Here is an 18295-nt window from a genome sequence, read left to right as displayed (position 1 = left end):
CTGTGGTTAGCCGTGGGACCTGTGCCTGGCAGCAGCTGGCACCCTCAATCAGACCTAGACCAAGGGAAGAAGATCCACTGTCCAAAGGCTGCCTGACCTCAGCGGTGTCAAGCTGGCTGCCAGCAAGGAGAAGAAAGTGTGTGGAGGAGAGGCCAAGCGTGATCCTGATGCCCTCTGTCCCTCCCTTCCTGTTGAAGAGGAAAGAGCAGGAGATCGAAGGGCAGCATCGATCCACAGCACCCTGAGCAAGGGTCACCATCAATTGTCATCCCTCTGTCCCTCACAGGCTCCATCCTCTAAGCAGTTGGGGGCCAGCTCAGGGTGGCCCTTGGGAGTTGCAGCGGCAGTGCCAGGAGCTGTGGTCCTGTCCTGCAGGTCTTGAGGCTGGGGGGAGGGGGGATAAGGGCCAGGGAGAGCTGGCTGGGGTGGCAAGGGGGAGTCACAGGTAGAGTGGCCAGCCCAGGGTGCAGGTCAGGGGCTGGATGCTGGGATGTGGGAAGGAATGGCACGGGTGGGGACAAGGAGCAGTGATAAGGAGGCACTAAATGACACTGGTGCTGTTTGCTTCCGAGCAGGAGCCCTAGGATGGCCTCTGATTCACTCTGCTGGGTGAGTGAATAAACAATGAGGAGGCAACAGTCACACGGTGCCTGTGTCAGCATCAGTGTGCCTTTACCTGGCCACAGTGGGACTGATGGGCATGTGGGTGGACGGCAGGGGCCAGGGATGTGGGAGAGGTTGAGGGAGCAGGCTCAGTCCTGCTACCTGAAAGGTGCGTGGCTACTGTGGGACCTGGGTCATGCTCACCACAGGGAGAGCCAGGGTGGCCATGGGTTACCCTACACCAGGGAGGGGGATGAGTTGCTCTGACTCTGGAAATTGTGGCCCTGGATGTCACCACTTACTCTGCTCTCCAACCCTATCCCACCACCCAGGGGACCCAGGACTCTTTGATGCCTGGCCCTGCCCACTGCCTTCATCCCACACCCTGGTACCAGTCAGTAACGGGTGCCTGGATTTCCACGGTCATGTCCCTATGGGACTGGGCCAAGCATGACTCAGAAATTCTCTGAAACCAATTCTAGGTCACGATGGAGCCCGGGAAGGCATGAGGGGTTCAGTGGGACTCTGGTGCCCGCTGGGGACCTTTGGAACAAGATAACGGCTGGGTCTGTGCAAATTGTGGGAGAGCGGGGCAGTCCACAGGGCACAGCACACCTCTTCCAAGCAAGGTAAGCAAGGGGCTGTGGAAAATACTCTGGATGCTATGACCTGAGGCTGTGGGTAGCCCTTCTTGTCCTGGACAGAGCTCCTGCTCTGGGACATGGGGTGGGCAAGGGACACCCATGGGAGCCGTGGGAGCACAGGAGGATGATGGCAGGACCTTGAGCAGTGCCCTGGGGTGGTGAGTGCCCAGCAGCTCTTGGCAGGAACTTGGCACTAGGATGTCCCCAATGGCAAGAAGACCACTGCTCTGCACCTGGCATGGGTGGTTGGGCATGGCAGCACCCTGGGTATGGCTGCAGACCAGGAGCTGAGACTGGAATGGACAGTCCCCAATATAGGATGGTTCTGAGGACAGTGGTGACAGTTCTGAGCCTGCCACAGCTGAGGAACTCAGCACACCAGGGTATGAAGGGGAGTGTGGTGGGTGCCGTGGGTGCCATTGGTGCAGCAGTGGGGCTGGGAAAAAGACAGCTTCTCGGCAGGGCAGGAGGAAGGGCAGGAGGAAGGACAGGAGTCAGGGAGCGGTGTCTCAAAGATCGTGGGCTGGCTTTAATAAATAGGAGGAAGCAGAGCACCTGCCTGCCAGCTCCTGACCAACTTGGGCACAGCAGGTAGGAGTGATAACGGGGCAACACAGGGACTCGGGCTGGCACAACCCCAGGCACCGTGTGAGGGGATTTTGGGTCCAGTTGTACCTCAGGACCAGGCAGGCCACCAGCTGGGTAAGCCCAGCAGGATGGTGCAGCTCTCAGCCTGAGCCCTGAGCAAGACCAGGCTGTGGATCTATACGGAGATGCCTCAGTCTCACCATCCCAGCCCTGAGAAGGGTGAGACCTCAGCCCAGCCTCCCTCCTCTGACCACAGGCTCACCTCGACTCTCCAGTGCAGTGGTCAGGGGAGGACACTCCCAGAGACATGTAAAGCTGTGACTTTTGCCGGGGGTTCACATTCCTGCTCCCCTCATGCGCAAAGGGACAAAGTCTGCAGACAGGGCTGTGGGATGGCCAGGGCTCTGCTCGGCAGCTGTGCCCTGCCCTGCTGTGGTACACGGAGGGAAAGGGTGGTGGGCACCAAGGTGGGTCCTGCACGGGCAGGCAGAGGGGGAGCCCCCTGGGGCAGCTCTGCTGGCAGACCCCGCCTGTGCATTCCATTGCGCAGAGGGGGCTGGTGCGGGGCAGGAGCGGGCAGCACTGACTGCCGAAGCTTCAGCTCCCTCCCTGCCCACCTGCCATTGTGAGCCACTGCCGCTGCTTCAGGACTCCCAAAGCTCGGCTCATGCTTATCCTCAGGGCCAATCCTGCCTGCCTGGCCGAGATGGGATGGCTCTGTGTGGCGAATGGAGTTGGAGGAGGGGCTGGGGCGCGGGTAGGGTGCTGGGTGTCCCCAGCTATGGGGATGTAGCTGAGCTGTCCCTGATGTCCCTGCAGTAGACTGGCATGAAGGAAGGTCAGGTGGGCATGGCAGCAGAGATGGCACTGAGCCACCGAGCACCCCGTGAGGTGCTGAGTGAGGCTGAACTGGAGGAGGTGGCGCAGAGGAAACCTCCCGCCAAGCCCTCGGTGCGTCTCCGCAAGATCAGGTAGGACCATACGGCCAGGGGGATGTGCCTGGACCTCACCAGGTGCTGTACAGCCCAGCCCCACCATCATGGGGAGCTGCAGACCTCGGGATCCTTTCCCCTAAGCTCAAGTACCTGTGTCCCTACTTTGTTCTCCTGACTGGAGGGACACCTGGCTCCAGTGGATGGAGCTGGGTGTCCCATGGGACCCATTGCATCTCATGGGGCCCTGTCTACCCCTACTGATGTCCCCAAACCCCTGCACTTGTGCTCAGCCTCAGCTCCTACTCCTTTCCCTCCAGATGCACGGGCTCCGCTGCCAAGTCCCTGCTGTTCCGTTTCCTGCCCTTCCTGTACTGGCTGCCCCGCTACCCAGTCAAGGACTGGCTCCTGGGGGACATTACTTCAGGCTTCAGTGTGGGCATCATGCACCTGCCCCAGGGTGAGTGATGCCCAGGCTTCCAGGGGCTCCCTGTGGGTTGGGGAGGGCCAGGAGTTGGCCCTTCATGACATTTCTCCCTGCTCCACCATCCAGGTCTTGCCTATGCACTGCTGGCTGGGTTGCCACCTGTCACCGGTCTCTACTCTTCCTTTTACCCTGTCTTCCTCTACTTCTTCTTCGGGACATCAAGGCACAACTCTGTGGGTGAGCTGAGGGACCACGTGCTTGGACAGCAACGGTGGGGAGGGAGGGAGCGAGGATGAGAGGGACAAGCCTTCATCCATGGCACAGCATTGCCACATGAATGGTTGGGGAGGGCCTTTCTTGCCTTTACTTTGCCCCATGAAGAAGGTGATTGGCCAAACCAGAGCCAAAGCACAGTGAGTGGGCTTTGAGCCTTGCTGGAGGGGAAAGGAGCTGATCCCTTAAGAGATACCCTCAAAGAGGTCCTGGTGCTCACCTTGGGCTCCCTGCCCACACTCTACCTGTCCCCAGGTCCTTTCGCCGTCATCTCTGTCATGATCGGGAGCTTGACGGAGTCCCTGCTGCCTAGTGAGAACTTCCTGGAGTCTGTCAATGGCAGCAACGCCACAGTCAATGAGGCATTGCGGGATGCTGCCAGGGTGGAGCTGGTGGCCACCGTCACTGTCCTGACAGGCATCTTCCAGGTAATGTGGCCCCAGCCTAGTCTAGCAGAGAACAGGGGGCTGTAAGCTGTGGGTCACTTCTGGTGCCTCTCCTTTCAGGTGGCCCTGGGTCTCCTGCAGTTTGGATTTGTGGTGACCTACCTCTCGGACCCGTTGGTGCGTGGCTACACCACTGCTGCCTCCGTGCATGTCCTCGTCTCCCAGCTCAAGAATGTCTTCGGGGTCTCCGTGGGCGAGTACTCAGGGCCACTTTCATTGTTTGAGGTAAGTGGGGGCTTGCTGCTGCCCAGGACCCCCTGGGGGCTCACCTGTGGGGCACATAGAGGCCTTCATAAACCTTCTGGGGGAGACATCTGATTTCCTGAGCACATTCCCTCCTTCTGTATCCTCTAGACTGTCATTGAGATTTGCAAGAAGCTGCCACAGACCAACGTGGGCACCCTGGTGACTGCCATCATTGCCATGGTGGCCATCTTCATTGTGAAAGAGCTCAACCACAAGTTTGCCGCCAAGCTGCCCATGCCCATCCCCATCGAGCTTATCACGGTACCCAGAGCTGCCCCAGCTTGCTGTGGGGATGCAGCCATGCATATTCCTGTCCCTTTCAGGGAGGGAAGGCGTGGGATGGGGTTCCTTGGCAAGTTCAGCTCCAGGGCACACGTCATGCCCTACTCCTCCTCCTCCTCCTCCTCCTTCTCCACGGTCCCTTTGTAGAAAGGCCCTGCCTCACTCCAGTCATTCTTCCCCAGATCATCATCTCCACTGGCATCTCCTACGGTGTCAACCTGAATGACAAGTTTGGCATCTCTGTGGTGGGCACCATCCCCAGCGGGTGAGCAGGGCCAGGTGGTGGCAGGGGCTGGGTAGGGGCACAGCCACCCACAGCACCCCTGTTTGAGCCACATCTCTCTGTCTTGAATGTAGGTTGAAGCCACCTGTGGTCCCTAATTTCAGCTACTTTGGGCAGGTGGCAGGCAATGCCTTTGCCATTGCCGTGGTTGGCTATGCCATCTGCATCTCCCTGGGCAAGATCTTTGCCCTGAAGCATGGCTACAAAGTGGACAGCAACCAGGTGATGCTCTGAGGTGCAGGGCCCCTGCCCTGGGCGAAAGCCAAGCTTCCCCTTGCAGCCAGAGGAAAGCATGGTGCTGCCCTCCTGCTGCTCTGTCCCTGCAGGAGCTGATTGCGCTGGGCCTCTGCAACTTCCTGGGAGGTTTCTTCCAGTGTTTTGCCATCAGCTGCTCCATGTCGCGGAGCCTGGTACAGGAGACCACAGGTGGCAACAGTCAGGTGGGTCTGGGCAACACTGCCTCCCTCTATGGGGCTGGAGCAGGGGCAGGCAGCACAGTGAGAAGTGGGGGCTCACCCCTCACCTCCCTCTCTCCTTCCACACAGGTAGCTGGTGTCCTCTCATCCCTGGTCATCCTGGTGACCATCCTGAAGATCGGAGAGCTCTTCTACGACCTGCCCAAGGTACAACTAGTCCCATGGCCTCTGTGCCACATCCCACCCCTGTGCCTATCCCATGGCATGGTAGTGTGGCAGCGGAACAGCCAAAGCCCACTCCTAGACCTGCCTCAGCTTCCTCATAGCTGCAGAGACTTCTCTTTTAGGCCATCTTGGCTGCCATAATCATCATCAACCTCAAGGGCATGTTTAAGCAGTTCAGTGACCTCAGTATGCTCTGGAAATCCAACCGAGTGGACCTGGTAAGGTGCTGATCAGCCTTGGGGCTGTGCTCTTGTCCCTGGAGAGGGTTTCTCCACCCTCCCTGAGGCTTGTGGGTGCTCGGGGGAGGCCATGCTGCAGCTGACCGTGTCCCCTCTCCAGATGGTCTGGATTGTGACATTTGTGGCCACCCTCCTGCTGAACTTGGACATTGGCCTGGCGGCCTCGGTGGCCTTTGGGCTGCTCACGGTCATCTTCCGCACCCAGCTGTGAGTACTCTGGGGCTGGGGTTGATGCTGCATCCCGAGGGCAGGAGAAGCCCGTGGTGACCTCAGCCCCTCACTGTGTTCCCTGCAGCCCCCACTACTCCGTTCTGGGGCGCATCTCCAACACCGATGTCTACAGGGATGTGGCGGAATATGAGATGGTAACAGCACCGGGCTGGGGGAAGAGCCACCTGCAATGGGGGGGCGTTCCAATACACCCCCAGCGGCTGCTCGCTGGGGAAAGGAGCTGGGGGCATTTTGGGGAAGGGAGGGAAGGGAAGCAGGTGGCTTCATCCCTGGGAATAGTACCCTGCCCATCTGCCCCCAGGCACAGGAGGTCCCTGGCGTGAAGATCTTCCGCTCCTCCTGCACCCTCTACTTTGCCAATGTGGAGCTGTACGCTGATGCCCTGAAAAAGAAGGTAGGAGAATCACCAGCCCCACAGTGCTCCCTGTGTCCCCCTGCCTGCCAACACCAGGATAGCAGTGGGGCAGCTGGGGACACAAAGCTGCGCTGCTTCACAGAGCGGCATCAATGTGGACCGCCTCATTCAGAAGAAGAAGAAAGCCCTCAAGAAGCTGAAGAAACAACAGAAGAAAGCGGAGAAGGAAAAGGCAAAGAGGAAAAAGGTGCTTCCCTGACACAGGGGACCGCTCTGGTGCCACCCAGCATTGCCTCTCTGCCTGGTTCTGACCCTATTGTCCATGCACTGGCCAGGCCTGGTGGCCCACAGAGTTCCCAGCTCAGTTTGGGGCCAATGGGTAAGAAAGGCACTGGGATTGAACTGGGCCACACCGTCATACCCAAGGTCGGTGGGGAAAGCCAGGCTGTTAATGATTAGGTGGTGAAACCAGATAGTCATTAACCTTTTGGTAAGTTAATCAGAATTAAGAGCAAGAGCAAAGGTTGGCCTGGTGCCAGCTAATGAGCCCGGTTCCAGAGAGCAGCACTGGGCAGAGGGGTGGGTCTCGACACATCTGAAAAGAGCCCAGAAGTGGGTCAAGGTGTGAGAGGGGCACCCACTCCTGGGACCACCCACTGCCCATGCCCTCGTGCAGCCAAAGAGCCTCACCAAGCCGCACTGCACTGTAGGGCAGGGTGAGCCCAGGGGGCTCCAGCCCCAGAGCAATGACACCAGATCTCCTCCCCCCCCAGAACACAGAGGACGGTCCAGGCGTGGCAGTGATTGAATTGAGTGCAGGGGAGAGCAGTGCGCCCTCGGAGCCCACCCTGCGCAGCCTGGGGCTGCCCCAGCCCAGCTTCCACGCCGTCATCTTGGACTTCAGCTCTGTCAGCTTCGTGGATACTGTCTCCATCAAGATCCTGAAGAATGTAAGGGCCCAGGGCAGCAGCCTCATCAAGGGCATCTCCAAGGCCCTGTGGGGTGGCCCGCCCCCCCTCCTCCTTTGTAAAATATTTTCTGCCATTTGCAGATCTTCAGGGATTTCCGTGACATAGAAGTGGATGTCTTCATTGCCAGCTGCCCGGGTGAGGGGGATCTGCAGAGCCATGAGCCCCTGATGGGCATGGCCACCCCTCCTGCACACAGCTGCTGGCCTGGGGGACCCTCCATGGTGTTCCAATGCCCAGGGTTTCCCCAGGGGATGGGTGCTGCAGGTTGTCCCATGGATCCAATCTGAGCGTGGGTCCCTAGTGCTGATCCTGGTGTTCCCCCACAACACAGGAGGCGGGAGGCTGCTTCGGGTCGGGGGTGGGGGGCTTAGCTAGGTGCCATCACTTTAGATGCTTCTCCCTCCACACAGGGCCCGTGCTGGCCCAGCTGGAACGGGGCAACTTCTTCAGCTCAACCATCACCAAGCACTCCTTCTTCCCCTCTGTGCATGACGCCGTGGAGCATGTCAGCAGGGAGCGGCGCCAGGCCTCTGTGAGCACCCGGCCTCACCATCCCCATCACGAGTGGAGGGGAATGGAGGGGGCAGCCAAGCCAACCTCTCCCTGTCTCATCCCCCTTAGGCGGACCACAGCACCAGGATGTAGCCGTGCAAGAGGAAGACGTCTCCCCCAGGAGCTGGGTGGGCAAAGAGGACTCTGCCACCTTGATGGCACTGACTCGCCCACCCCAGGGCCCAAAGGCCCTGTACCCCCACCAGCCCCTCTGGACTCTGACCGCCAGGGTCCTGCCCTGACTGTGACCCCCTGTGATGGGGCTGCGGCCGGACGGAGCTGCTGCTGGCCCTCACAGCGAGGGGCTGCCTGGTGCTCCCGCTTGGTGACCCGCTTGGTGCTCCCACTCTGCCCCAGCACGAGCCTGTCCCACCGGGCCAGGACGTGGTTTGGGGGGTGGTGGAGGGGCCAAGGGGGTCCTGCTGCCAGCAGTGGGCTGGCACTGCCAATAAAGCCATGTGGTGTTTCTCAGGGTTGTTTTCAATGCCCTTTTCTCAATAACAGCGCTCTTGGGTCAGGCCACCCGGCTGGCCCCCAGCGCCGCCCTGCAGGTGGGCTGCCCTGACACCCTCTGTCTCTGTTCTGCCCCTTCTCCCCGTGACCCCTCCAGGGCCGTGGGGCTGCGGCCGAGGGAGTGGAATGAGCTGGTACCCCCTTTCCCCAGGATCCTCATTCCCAGGACCTCCATTCCCTGTGACCCCTGTCCCCCGGGCCACCATCCCCCAGGATTCCTATCCCTGGGATCCCCATCCCGTGGGACTCTCACTCCCCTGAGACTCCCATTCCCTAGGACCCTCATTCCCCTGAGACTCCTATTCCCTAGGACCCCTATACCCTGGGACCCCCATTCCCTGGGACCCCCATTCCCCGGGACCCCCATTCCCTGCCCGCCCCCCCGCGCCCTCCCGCCACCAGGGGGCGCCACCAGCCACCCGCCCGTACCGCCACCGCCCGCCCTGCCCCGCCCCAGCCGCAGGCCCCGCCCCCCGCGCAGGCGCGGTGCCGTCAGTCGGTCGGTCGGCGCAGGGACAAGATGGCGGCGCGCTCAGTGTGCCGGGCGGGCAGCGCGGCCGGGCGGGCGCTGCTGTGGGGGCCGCGCCCCTCCGTGAGTCACCATGCCCGCCGCGGGCAGCGCCGGCGGGGGAGTCCGGACAGGGCGCGGGCGGCCCCGCGGTGCAGTGGTGCTACCGCCGGGCACAGCCCGTGCGCCGGCCGGGAAGGTCACGGGGACGCGGCAGGCGGCGCGGGGTGGGCGGCGGTGACCGTGAGACCCCCGGGGCTGGAGCGGGGCTGGGTGGGCGGGGGGCGGCGGCGGCTGTCACTGTCTCCCGGTGCGGGGCTTGCCGGGGGCCCGCCGTCCGCTCCACGCCCCAGTGCCGGGGTGTGACTTGTCCGTGGGGCTTTCCCTGGAGTTTTCAACCTGCTCCAAACCTCTGGCTCCGCGGCGGGTTCCCGGCCCTGCCGAGGGGAGCTGCTAGCTAGTGGTCGTGACAGCCTTTGTCTTTTCAGGCAGCTTTATTGACTTTGACAAGGAAGCGAGGTGCTGCCACCTATGCCCAGACACTCCAAAATATCCCCGAGACCGAGGTCACCACCCTGGAGAACGGGCTCCGTGTGGCCTCAGAGGAGTCCAGGCAGCCAACCTGCACGGTAAGTTCACGATAGGTTGAGGGCTTCCTTGAAGCCTGTATCTGGTCTCCAAAAACTGACAAACCTTGTCTGAACCAAAGCTTTTGAAAGTGACTCCATTGTTACTTTCTATGAACTGTTGGATTAATGTAACAGCAGAAGGCCCAGCCTGGTGTTGTCTTAAGTCTGTAGTCAAGCTTTTGTGCTCTACAAGTTTTCTCAGCCTTACATTTTTTGTGTGAGCAGTAAGTGATCAGTAGGAGTTCTCTCTCTGGCAAAACCAGCTTTGGTGAAGCTGACGGATAAAAAGCCAAAACACATGCAGGAAACTGTTGCTTGTGTTTGCTTCTTTTGATGCTACTGGTGTAATGTATGGGTAGCAGACTTCTTGTCCCTGCTGCTGTGTTTGTGGCACGAGGATGCTGATTGTTTTCTCCTCTGATGTCACTCCCTGTTTTTGCTGCCAGGTGGGCGTGTGGATCGAGGCCGGGAGCCGCTATGAAAACGCAAAGAACAACGGGGCTGGTTTTTTTGTGGAACACCTGGCCTTTAAGGTAAGGAGGTGTGCTGGGCCTGCACAGAGCTGCGCTGAATGCTCTGTCCATACGTTGTTGACTCTTATTTGCTATTTACTTGTCTTTCCTCTTAAAGTAAAAAATGCTGTAATTGATAATTCAGACAGAGTGTCTGACATCGTGGTTCCAATCCTTGGCTGTCCCAGCCTCTGTATAACACACCTGGAGCACTGTGGTATGAAGCATGTTTCCTCGGGTTAGCAGAGAGAACTCAAAGCAGTGTTTCTTACAGCCATTTGTTTTTCTTTGATTTTCTTAGCAGTTGAGGGAAGCTTAGGGGTTACAGCTGTTGCTTTTTAAATAACCTAAATCTCTGCTGAACAGGGCAGAGGGCATCTAAGCCTGGGACTTGCTGACTTGAGTCCAGCCTGTGCCTTCATGGGCAGTTGCAGTATCTGGCTTGCTCCTTAGGAGATAAGATCTTAGAAGAAGTTTTCTGCTTCATCTGAGTTTCACTGCTTGGATAGTTAGACGCCTGCTTATTTTTGGTTTAGGCTTGCTCTTGGTTTACTTCCACAGATGTGCTCTTCAACCACTGTTGTCTCTCAGTGTAAGTCTTCTCTTTCCCTGCTGAATTTATGTTGGTCTTTGAAAATGCACCTCAGCCATCCTTTATCTAGGGAAAATAAGCCAAGTTTTAAATCTCTTGCCTTCTGTGCTTGCTCTTGGCTTTTATGAATCATATGACAGTTTTTATTGCTTTAGGTCTTTGTTGTTATTTTCCTTGCTTTAATTCTGCCTGGTGGGGGGAAAGTTGTTCATTTCATGATTTAGTTTATCTGTTTCCTTCTAGGGCACAAAGAAGCGTCCTGGCTCTGCCTTTGAGAAGGAAGTGGAGAGTCTGGGTGCTCACCTGAATGGGTACACATCTCGTGAGCATACTGCCTTCTACATAAAAGCCTTGTCCAAGGACATGCCCAAAGGTAGGACGGCCAGGGGGCAAAGTCTGATCGGGAACTTAAGGAAGTGCATGTACTTGTGTTTCTCTCCCCAAGCATCCTTTCTACCAACCAGGGATTGAAGTAGCTGAACAGTAAATTGATGGTTCTGGTTGGTAGTTGAAGAGAGCAGTGCAGTGACATGGTGCTTCAGGGCTGCAAGTTCATGTGTTCCTAAACAAAGAGCTTTAGTTATGTCAGGCTGGACTGTGTTGCCAGGAGGGAGGACGGGGGAATTCAGGAGTCCGTGGTTGTTTTATGGAGCTGGGAAACTGAGGTCCGCAACAGCTGCTGTGTGAGGAGTGCTCATTGCAGCTCTTGTGAGTGCAGCTTGTGCTCTGCTACCACGTGCAGACTCCTCTGGGTTGGTTTTGGCCAGAGGCAGCGATTTGAGTCAGAGCTGTGGGCCTTGCTGTAGATATGGGCTATGCTGTAGGTATCACAAACCCTCTGTAGGGATTCAGTGTGTTTCTGGAGCAGTGCCCTTCTTCTGACATGCTTCACCTTCTGCAGATGTTGCCTGCTTTCCACTGGCAGTGATGATCTGACTTGAAGACTTCTTGCTAAACTGGTGTTGTTTGTGCTGTGGGAACAGGCAGCACTCAGCTCTTTTATGTTGCATCCCCTCCCCAGTGTGGTTTGTTGCTCACTCCTCCTCTGTGTCTCTTCTCCTTTCAGCAGCACTGGGTGGCAGTCAGGCAGTGGGATGCTAACATGGGAATTGTGTTGCAGTTGTAGAACTCCTGGCTGACGCTGTGCAGAACTGTGCGCTGGAGGACTCTCAGATCGAGAAGGAACGTGGCGTCATCCTTCGGGAGCTGAAAGAAATGGACAGCAACCTGATGGATGTCACCTTTGATTACCTTCATGCCACTGCTTTCCAGGGCACTCCGCTGGCCCACACTGTTGAGGGGACCACAGAGAACATCAAGTGAGCAACAGGCTGGATGCAGGGCACAGCCCAGGGGTTCAGTCCATGACTGCTGCTTGGTCGTGGTGACTGCCCGAGGAAACCAGTGTGTGCACGGAGGTGATCTGTGCCCATGGGGCTCTCCTTGTGGGCCTGACTGTGTTTTCCTCGTTGGAGCTGGTGAAAGCATAATGCTGCACACATTCCTTAGAAGCCCTAGTGCAAGACCTGAGGTTAGAAGGGACAGGTTGAACCTTCTCCCATGCTTGTCAATTTGACACTGTTAGAGAAATTAAGAGATAGGGTGGTCATTGAAGCAGTGGCCTTGCATTAGGTCAGTGACCGGGCTCAGTACTCTCCAATCTGCATTGAATTTTATGCTTAACTCTTCATCTTCACTGCTGGTTCCCCTTCTTTGTGTTCTAGATTTAGAGCACAGGGAAAACACAGTGCACAGTCTTGTTTCTAAAATGTATTGTTTCTAAAAGGTATTGTTACCCCACAACAAAGAGAATCACTGCTGTCTCTGCACTGCAGACTTGCTTCTCCTAAGCCTCTCATTCCTCCAAGTCAGAGATGCTGACGTTCTCTCTCTGTGTTCTCTCTAGGCGGCTGACTCGAGCAGATCTGGCTTCATATGTTGATACTCACTTCAAGGCACCCCGTATGGTCCTGGCAGCTGCTGGAGGTAAGTTCTAGATCCTTGTGATTCTGGGAAGCCTTGGTATTTTCAAATACCCAAACCCCTGTCACGCATCTCTAATGTAAAATCAGATCATTTTGTTAAATTGTTCTAGGACTGTAAGTCTCTCTCTTTGCCGTTGCCAGGTATTTCGCACAAAGAGCTGGTAGATGCAGCTAAGCAACACTTCAGTGGAGTGCCTGTCGCATACAAAGAGGATGCTGTGCCTATCCTCCCGCGCTGTCGCTTCACAGGGAGTGAGGTAAAGTTGTTTTGGTCCCCATCAAAACAAGCAGGTGTTGCCCAACTGTTGAATGAATGTGAAACCAATTACAGCTGCTTCTGAGAGGGGAAAAAAATCTGTGTGTCTTGGAGAAGCTGATGATGCAGCATCTTGGTAGTGCTCCCATGTTCTGTTCTTGGGGCTTATTGCCACGTGTTGGGTTTTAGATGGGACCCACATCCATTAGGAATGAGAGGCCATTGCTCACATCATCTGCTGGAAAACTCACATCAGAGCAGTTTGTGCTTAGTAATGCTTGAGACTCTTTCATGTCACTGGAATCACATCAAGTACCCTACTTTGTCAGCCTGGCTTTGCAGCAGGCTGCGGGCAAGTCACAGTGCTCATGCCGTTCTCCTCCACTCCTTGATGATTTCCTAGATCCGTGCCAGAGATGATGGTCTGCCCCTTGCCCATATTGCTCTTGCTGTGGAGGGGCCAGGATGGGCTGATCCAGACAACGTTGTCCTCAACGTGGCCAATGCCATCATCGGGCGCTACGACCGCACTTTTGGAGGTGGGAAGGTAAGAGGCTTCTGAGTGTGACAGGGAGAGCCTGGAGCCTTTTAATATGAAGTACTATGGGGATTCTAGGTGTGAATGTGCCTTAGGGAAGGCTCTTGTGGTTAGCTTCCAACTGTGAGGGGGTTAGGAGCCTGGAAAATAGGATAGAAGAGTAATCAAGGGTAATCTGGGCCAGACCTTGAGGGGTGATGCTGGGAGATGAACTGAGCCTTCTCTGCTAAGTTTGGAAGAGGTTTAGCTGGTGAATTCTCAGCAGCTTATTCCCACTCTCACAACTAACCACTTGGTGGGGGTGGTGGTGGAAGCACAGCTGAATAGTCTGTAATCTCATGATGCAAGCTTGCCTTACAACTGCAGAGCAAGTGGAACTTGTTCAAAACCCCAGTATTGCATCCATTATTGTCTGGAATTTGTCTGGACTGTATAACTGTGCTAACCCCTGCTGCTGGGAGACCGTGTGCTTCCCATTTTCTCCCACTCCTATGGTGGTATGCATACCAGCTCCTCATCTGCAACTGGGAGAGGAAATGATTTTGCTGGATGGACTCCTAGGCCTTTGTCTGTGGCTTTTCCAGCAGTGATTCTCATCTGTTGACCACATGAAGGGTCTAAATTAAGATCCCCTTCAGCAAAGTGTTCCGCTCTGTCTTGTCTGTGGTCTTTGTGAAAACAGCTCAGTGGGAAAGAATTTGAGCTGTGAGGAAGCTGAGAGCGAAATGGCTGACAGTATCTCCTTATTTACAGAATCAGTCTAGCAGGCTGGCTACGCTTGCTGTGGAGCATAATCTCTGCCACAGTTTCCAGACATTCAACACCTCTTACTCTGACACTGGCCTCTTCGGTTTCCATTTTGTTTCCGATCCTCTGTCCATAGATGATATGATGTTTTGTGCTCAGGGGGAGTGGTAAGTACAACTTTGGCAGAAGTTGCATTTAAGATTTGACCCTCTCGTGGGAGACTGAGCTGCTGGGGGAGCATATTAAGTCTGCAGAGAGCTGTGTCTCTTTATGAACTTCTTGGTAACTTGGCATTCTGTTTAAGTGATCCTGTAAGTGGTTTCTGTAAATCTCGTAGGATGTGGGTTTTGAGGAGCTGTTTTAATCCCTTAAGGCTCTTCATGTCTTTTGTTCACACTTTCAAGTATTAGCACTGAGGCTTTGGGGTTTTTTTATATACAGTGGAGATCATTCCTCAGAGACAAGGCTTTCCTGGGTGCCCAAGAGACATATCTCCATTGTCTTGTTAAGCCTAAGCAAAGCAGGCGGAGTTGTTGCCACTCAGGCTGTTGTGTTGCAGCTGATTAATGTCCTGCTGCTGGAGTCATGCCAGTTTTTGGGAACCTTCTGGCTGTCCATCTTATTGTGTCCACGAACCAGTAATGGTTTGAGACTACATCTGAGATTCAGAGCTGAGCTGTGCTGTGTATGGAGCAGGTGGAGTGAGCCCTTGCCCCAGAGACGTTGCCGTTGGCAGGGGAGGAAGGGATTTAGCAGCTGGAGTCCAAACAGACTCTGTGGAGCTGTCTCGTTCTTTCAGCATCAGTTTCCATAGCAGCTTGCCATGCGTGGGAATGGCTGACACGCCTTCCTTCTCCTGTGATAGGGCAATACATTCCACATGCTGCTGGGCCTGCTGGGCAAGCCAGAGCCAGCACCAGGGCTGCTCAGACCTTTGTGAGTGTAACTCAGCGTGTATCCTGCTGGCTGAATCCCCTGCCTGTGAGCTTGAGCTCTTACCTCCTGCTGTTCAGTGCTCCCCAGTTCTTAGCTGCTCTGTGGTGATCAAGGATGAATCTCAACCTGCAAGACAAGTGGCGTTTATAATAGCTTATTTTTGCAGAGGCTTGGGAAAGGGAGGAATTCCCTTTCTGTCTGAGCAGACAAGCAACTTTAAGAGCTTTTGTGGTCTTTCCATCTCCTCTCCAGGATGCGTCTGTGCACCAGTACCACAGAGTCAGAGGTGACAAGAGCCAAGAACTATCTCCGAAATGCCATGGTGGCTCAACTGGATGGTATGTTCTGGTTTATGGATGGACCACTGTGCAGCTTTCAGAGGGTTATTGCTTGTGTCTCTCCTGGGCAGCAGGAGCTGTGCTAGATGTTGCAGTTCTGCTGGCAGGCACTGGGCAAAACTTCCTCTCCCTGCTCCTCATTCTTCTGCCATGTTGTCCAAGCAGCTAACCCCAGCCTGCTGTGCTCCAGCGAGTGACATACTGCCTGGTGACCTAAAAATTGAGACCCTCAGACTGGTCTGCCTTAGTTGTAAGACTTTGGAGACCACTAAAGCAATCTCTGTATTGCTTAACTCCTGCTGGAGCTGCATAGAGCGGGAATTAGGACTGTGCTTTGTTAACAACTGGTTTAATGGTTAGAGTTTCTTCTCTGTGCTTTGGCTGGTGATCAGGCTGTGCTATTGTGGAAGGCTTTCTGCTTCACTGACCATGTGATATTTTCAATATCTAGGTACTACACGAGTGTGTGAGAATATTGCAAGCCATCTGTTGAACTATGGACGCCGTATCCCTCTGGAGGAGTGGGATGCCAGGATTTCTGTAAGTATCCATTTGTGTTGGCTGGGGTACCTGAGCATGGTTAGTGTCAGCATTTTCTGGCCTTAGTTTGCTGGAGTAACGTGTGGCTTATTTATCCCTTAAACTGCCTGGAGTCCAGGTGGTTATCCCACTGACACTGATATAGATGTCCGAATCTCTGGCATAGACTCATTGTATCCTCTGTCTGTGTGGACATCCCAGAAAGAGGGCATACATGTGTTTCAAGCAGCACAACTTGAAATCCCTTTAATATTTCCCCTAGAGGTGTCCAACACCTAGTTTGTGTAGTTCTGCAGCCAATGTTTCCCTTCGAAGGCTTCAGATTTTGGACTACCTCGTCTTCTGTACCTTCAGAAGAATGTGCTGTGTGTGACATTGGCCATCCTCGCAGGCAGAGCTGGGCAGTTGGTCCCCAAGAGTCTGAGTGTATCTTTTTAATGATCTTGATATGTAATGGCAACAGTAACTTGCAACTTTGAGAAGTGCAGATGTGCTGGAAGAGTCATTAATTGCTTCTTTGATATTTGTTAGGCTGTTGATGCAAGAATGGTGAGAGATGTCTGCAGTAAATACATTTATGACAAATGCCCGGCAATTGCAGCAGTGGGTAAGTAGTGTGAGGCAATTAGTACTCGCTTAAAAAACAGGACGGGGCCAAGAGCTGAGTGGAAGTGAGTTGCAGGCATCGTGTGTCTGCCCTGACCTCCTTAACCACTCTGGTTCTTTTCTGGTATCCTCCTGCCTGTGCACATGGGGTGTGCGAAGGCACGTTTTCCAGGAGATCAGACCTGCAGGTGATGGAGACACAGTGGCAGGGAGCTGCTGGCTGTCCTCCCACCTCTCCTTGCTGTGGAGCTGTGACTAAGGCTGGGAGTCCTGTAGCTGGGTGCGGGCCCAGCACGTCTGCCAGGTGTCCTTACCCTGGGGTCAGGGTGGTTTATGTAAGGGAAGTGAAGGGACCTGATTCTCCTGTGCTGCTCTGGCATGTCTGTCTGGCCAAGGACAAATTCCTTTCGGAAAACCTGCCTAAGCAGCTCAGCTCCGCTCTGCTGCCTCCTTCCTGTGTGTTGTGAATTCCCCTCCTCCAGGCAGCTGTTTCCTCTGGCCTTCAAAGTGGAGCAGCTTGGAAAGGGAGAGTTTATGAACAGGAAGTTGGAATGACTTGGTGGCTCCCTGTATTGCAAACCTGTATGTGGAGCTGTACTGAGCATTGTTGAGCAGTGTGAGAAAATAGCTTGTTCTGTCAGGAGATAGTATCTCCTGGTTTTCCTGATGCAGGTTTGAGCTGTGGTTGCCTGGTTTTGTGCAAAACTGCTCTGGATTGTGAGCACGGTCTGCTCTGCTACCATCTGCTTTAAGACCATGAGAAACTGCATGGGGATTTTAACTATGTCTCCAGTGACTAACTCTTTTTCTGTTCACTCAGGTCCCATTGAACAGCTCTTGGATTACAACCGTCTCCGCAGTGCCATGTACTGGATCCGTCTCTAGGATGTGTGCCTGCAGGTTGGAAGGAGTGAAGCTGTGGACTGTGACAGGTTCCTTCTGCCACTGAATGCCTTGTGCACCACGGGCAGGCTGAGTCCATTCAAAGCAGCTGTCTTCTCGGTGTTAAATGTATAAAAATAAAAACATCCCGTGTGGAGTTGGTTCTGCTGGGATTCAAGTGTTTCTTGCTGGGTTGTGTATGTAGACATTGTTAGTCTTGCCAAACTGGGGAGATACTGGACCAATCAGTCTTCATTTGTCAGGGCTCATGCTAGAATCTTGCCTATGTGTCTGTCATTAGCCCTGCCTTCTCTGTCCTGAGCTGGCAGTATCATTTAGAGGTTTTGTCTCTAGGCTGGTTGAATGAAATCTTTCCACTGGGATGAGGCTGCCAGGGTACCTCAAGCTATGCCCAGTGTGCCCTTCTGTGCAAGGAGCAGCCTGGTCAAACTGGAGCTGTAGCTGTGCTGTTTGTGCTGACCTAAGAGTAGAGGGCACTGTCTGGGGGAACCTCTGCACTTTCCTGCTCACCAAGGAGATCAGAATGCATCTATGGAAGGTGGGTCCTTGTCCTGTCCCTGGGCTGTGGTGTTAGTATTGACCCTCGTGTTGAAATGAGCACCGGTGTGGTGGGACAGCTTGTGCAACCCCTTTATCCCTCATCAGCTGCAGCCAGACCTGGCCAGCTGAGTCCCCACCACCTGCTGAGGGTGGTCGTCTTGGCCTTGCCGGTGCTGCTCTAGCAGAGTCAGGATGGTGTGAGGAGCTGGAGCTGTTGCTAGACAAACATCTCTCCAGAGGAGCTGTGTTATAATAACCCATATGTTTCTATAGGGAGATGTGTCAATCTTCCTGGTTTTCCGTAAACCAGCTTAATAATGCACAGAGATTGTTGTGAGGTGTGTTGGTGTTGGTCTACACATTCTTCTTGCAGATGAGCCTCCATCCATCCAGTCAGGCTCAGCTACACAATAGCTGAGAATCTGTGGCCTATACCTGG

The 18295-nt window shown here is 55.0% G+C and overlaps 2 protein-coding genes across 6 annotated transcripts; both read left to right on the top strand.

The window, feature by feature from the left end:
- The first annotated feature begins 1210 nt into the window (after positions 1-1210).
- On the top strand, positions 1211-7686 carry SLC26A6 (solute carrier family 26 member 6). 5 transcript variants are annotated; one of them, XM_017832445.1, is made up of 19 exons: positions 2119-2302; positions 2658-2806; positions 3088-3227; positions 3321-3431; positions 3723-3895; positions 3974-4138; positions 4268-4420; positions 4624-4706; positions 4799-4946; positions 5051-5164; positions 5270-5347; positions 5488-5583; positions 5705-5811; positions 5900-5969; positions 6137-6229; positions 6333-6437; positions 6964-7140; positions 7242-7296; positions 7410-7686. In XM_017832445.1, exons 1-19 carry the CDS (start codon positions 2228-2230, stop codon positions 7460-7462), a joined length of 2145 nt encoding a protein of 714 aa, XP_017687934.1. In that variant the 5' UTR covers positions 2119-2227; the 3' UTR covers positions 7463-7686. The 5 variants fall into 5 exon arrangements, with proteins under 5 accessions (XP_017687933.1, XP_017687930.1, XP_017687934.1 ...); XM_017832444.1 differs by lacking the exon at positions 2119-2302 and adding an exon at positions 1211-1232 and having other exon boundaries at positions 2655-2806; positions 7242-7686; XM_017832441.1 differs by having other exon boundaries at positions 2118-2302; positions 7242-7686.
- Positions 7687-8720: 1034 nt separating this feature from the next.
- On the top strand, positions 8721-17478 carry LOC108505934 (cytochrome b-c1 complex subunit 1, mitochondrial). The gene is made up of 13 exons (XM_017832446.1): positions 8721-8818; positions 9223-9363; positions 9810-9896; positions 10711-10840; positions 11588-11786; positions 12374-12453; positions 12594-12709; positions 13112-13255; positions 14000-14160; positions 15182-15267; positions 15719-15807; positions 16339-16414; positions 17234-17478. The coding sequence occupies exons 1-13, from the start codon at positions 8747-8749 to the stop codon at positions 17296-17298; spliced, it is 1446 nt and encodes a 481-aa protein (XP_017687935.1). The 5' UTR covers positions 8721-8746; the 3' UTR covers positions 17299-17478.
- The last annotated feature ends 817 nt before the right edge of the window (positions 17479-18295 follow it).

The sequence above is a fragment of the Lepidothrix coronata genome, unplaced genomic scaffold, assembly GCF_001604755.1.
Source record: "Lepidothrix coronata isolate B3197 unplaced genomic scaffold, Lepidothrix_coronata-1.0 Scaffold202, whole genome shotgun sequence".
NCBI lineage: Eukaryota > Metazoa > Chordata > Aves > Passeriformes > Pipridae > Lepidothrix > Lepidothrix coronata.
The sequence above is the reverse complement of the archived record's forward strand: the minus strand, read 5'-3'. Positions and strand labels throughout refer to the sequence as shown.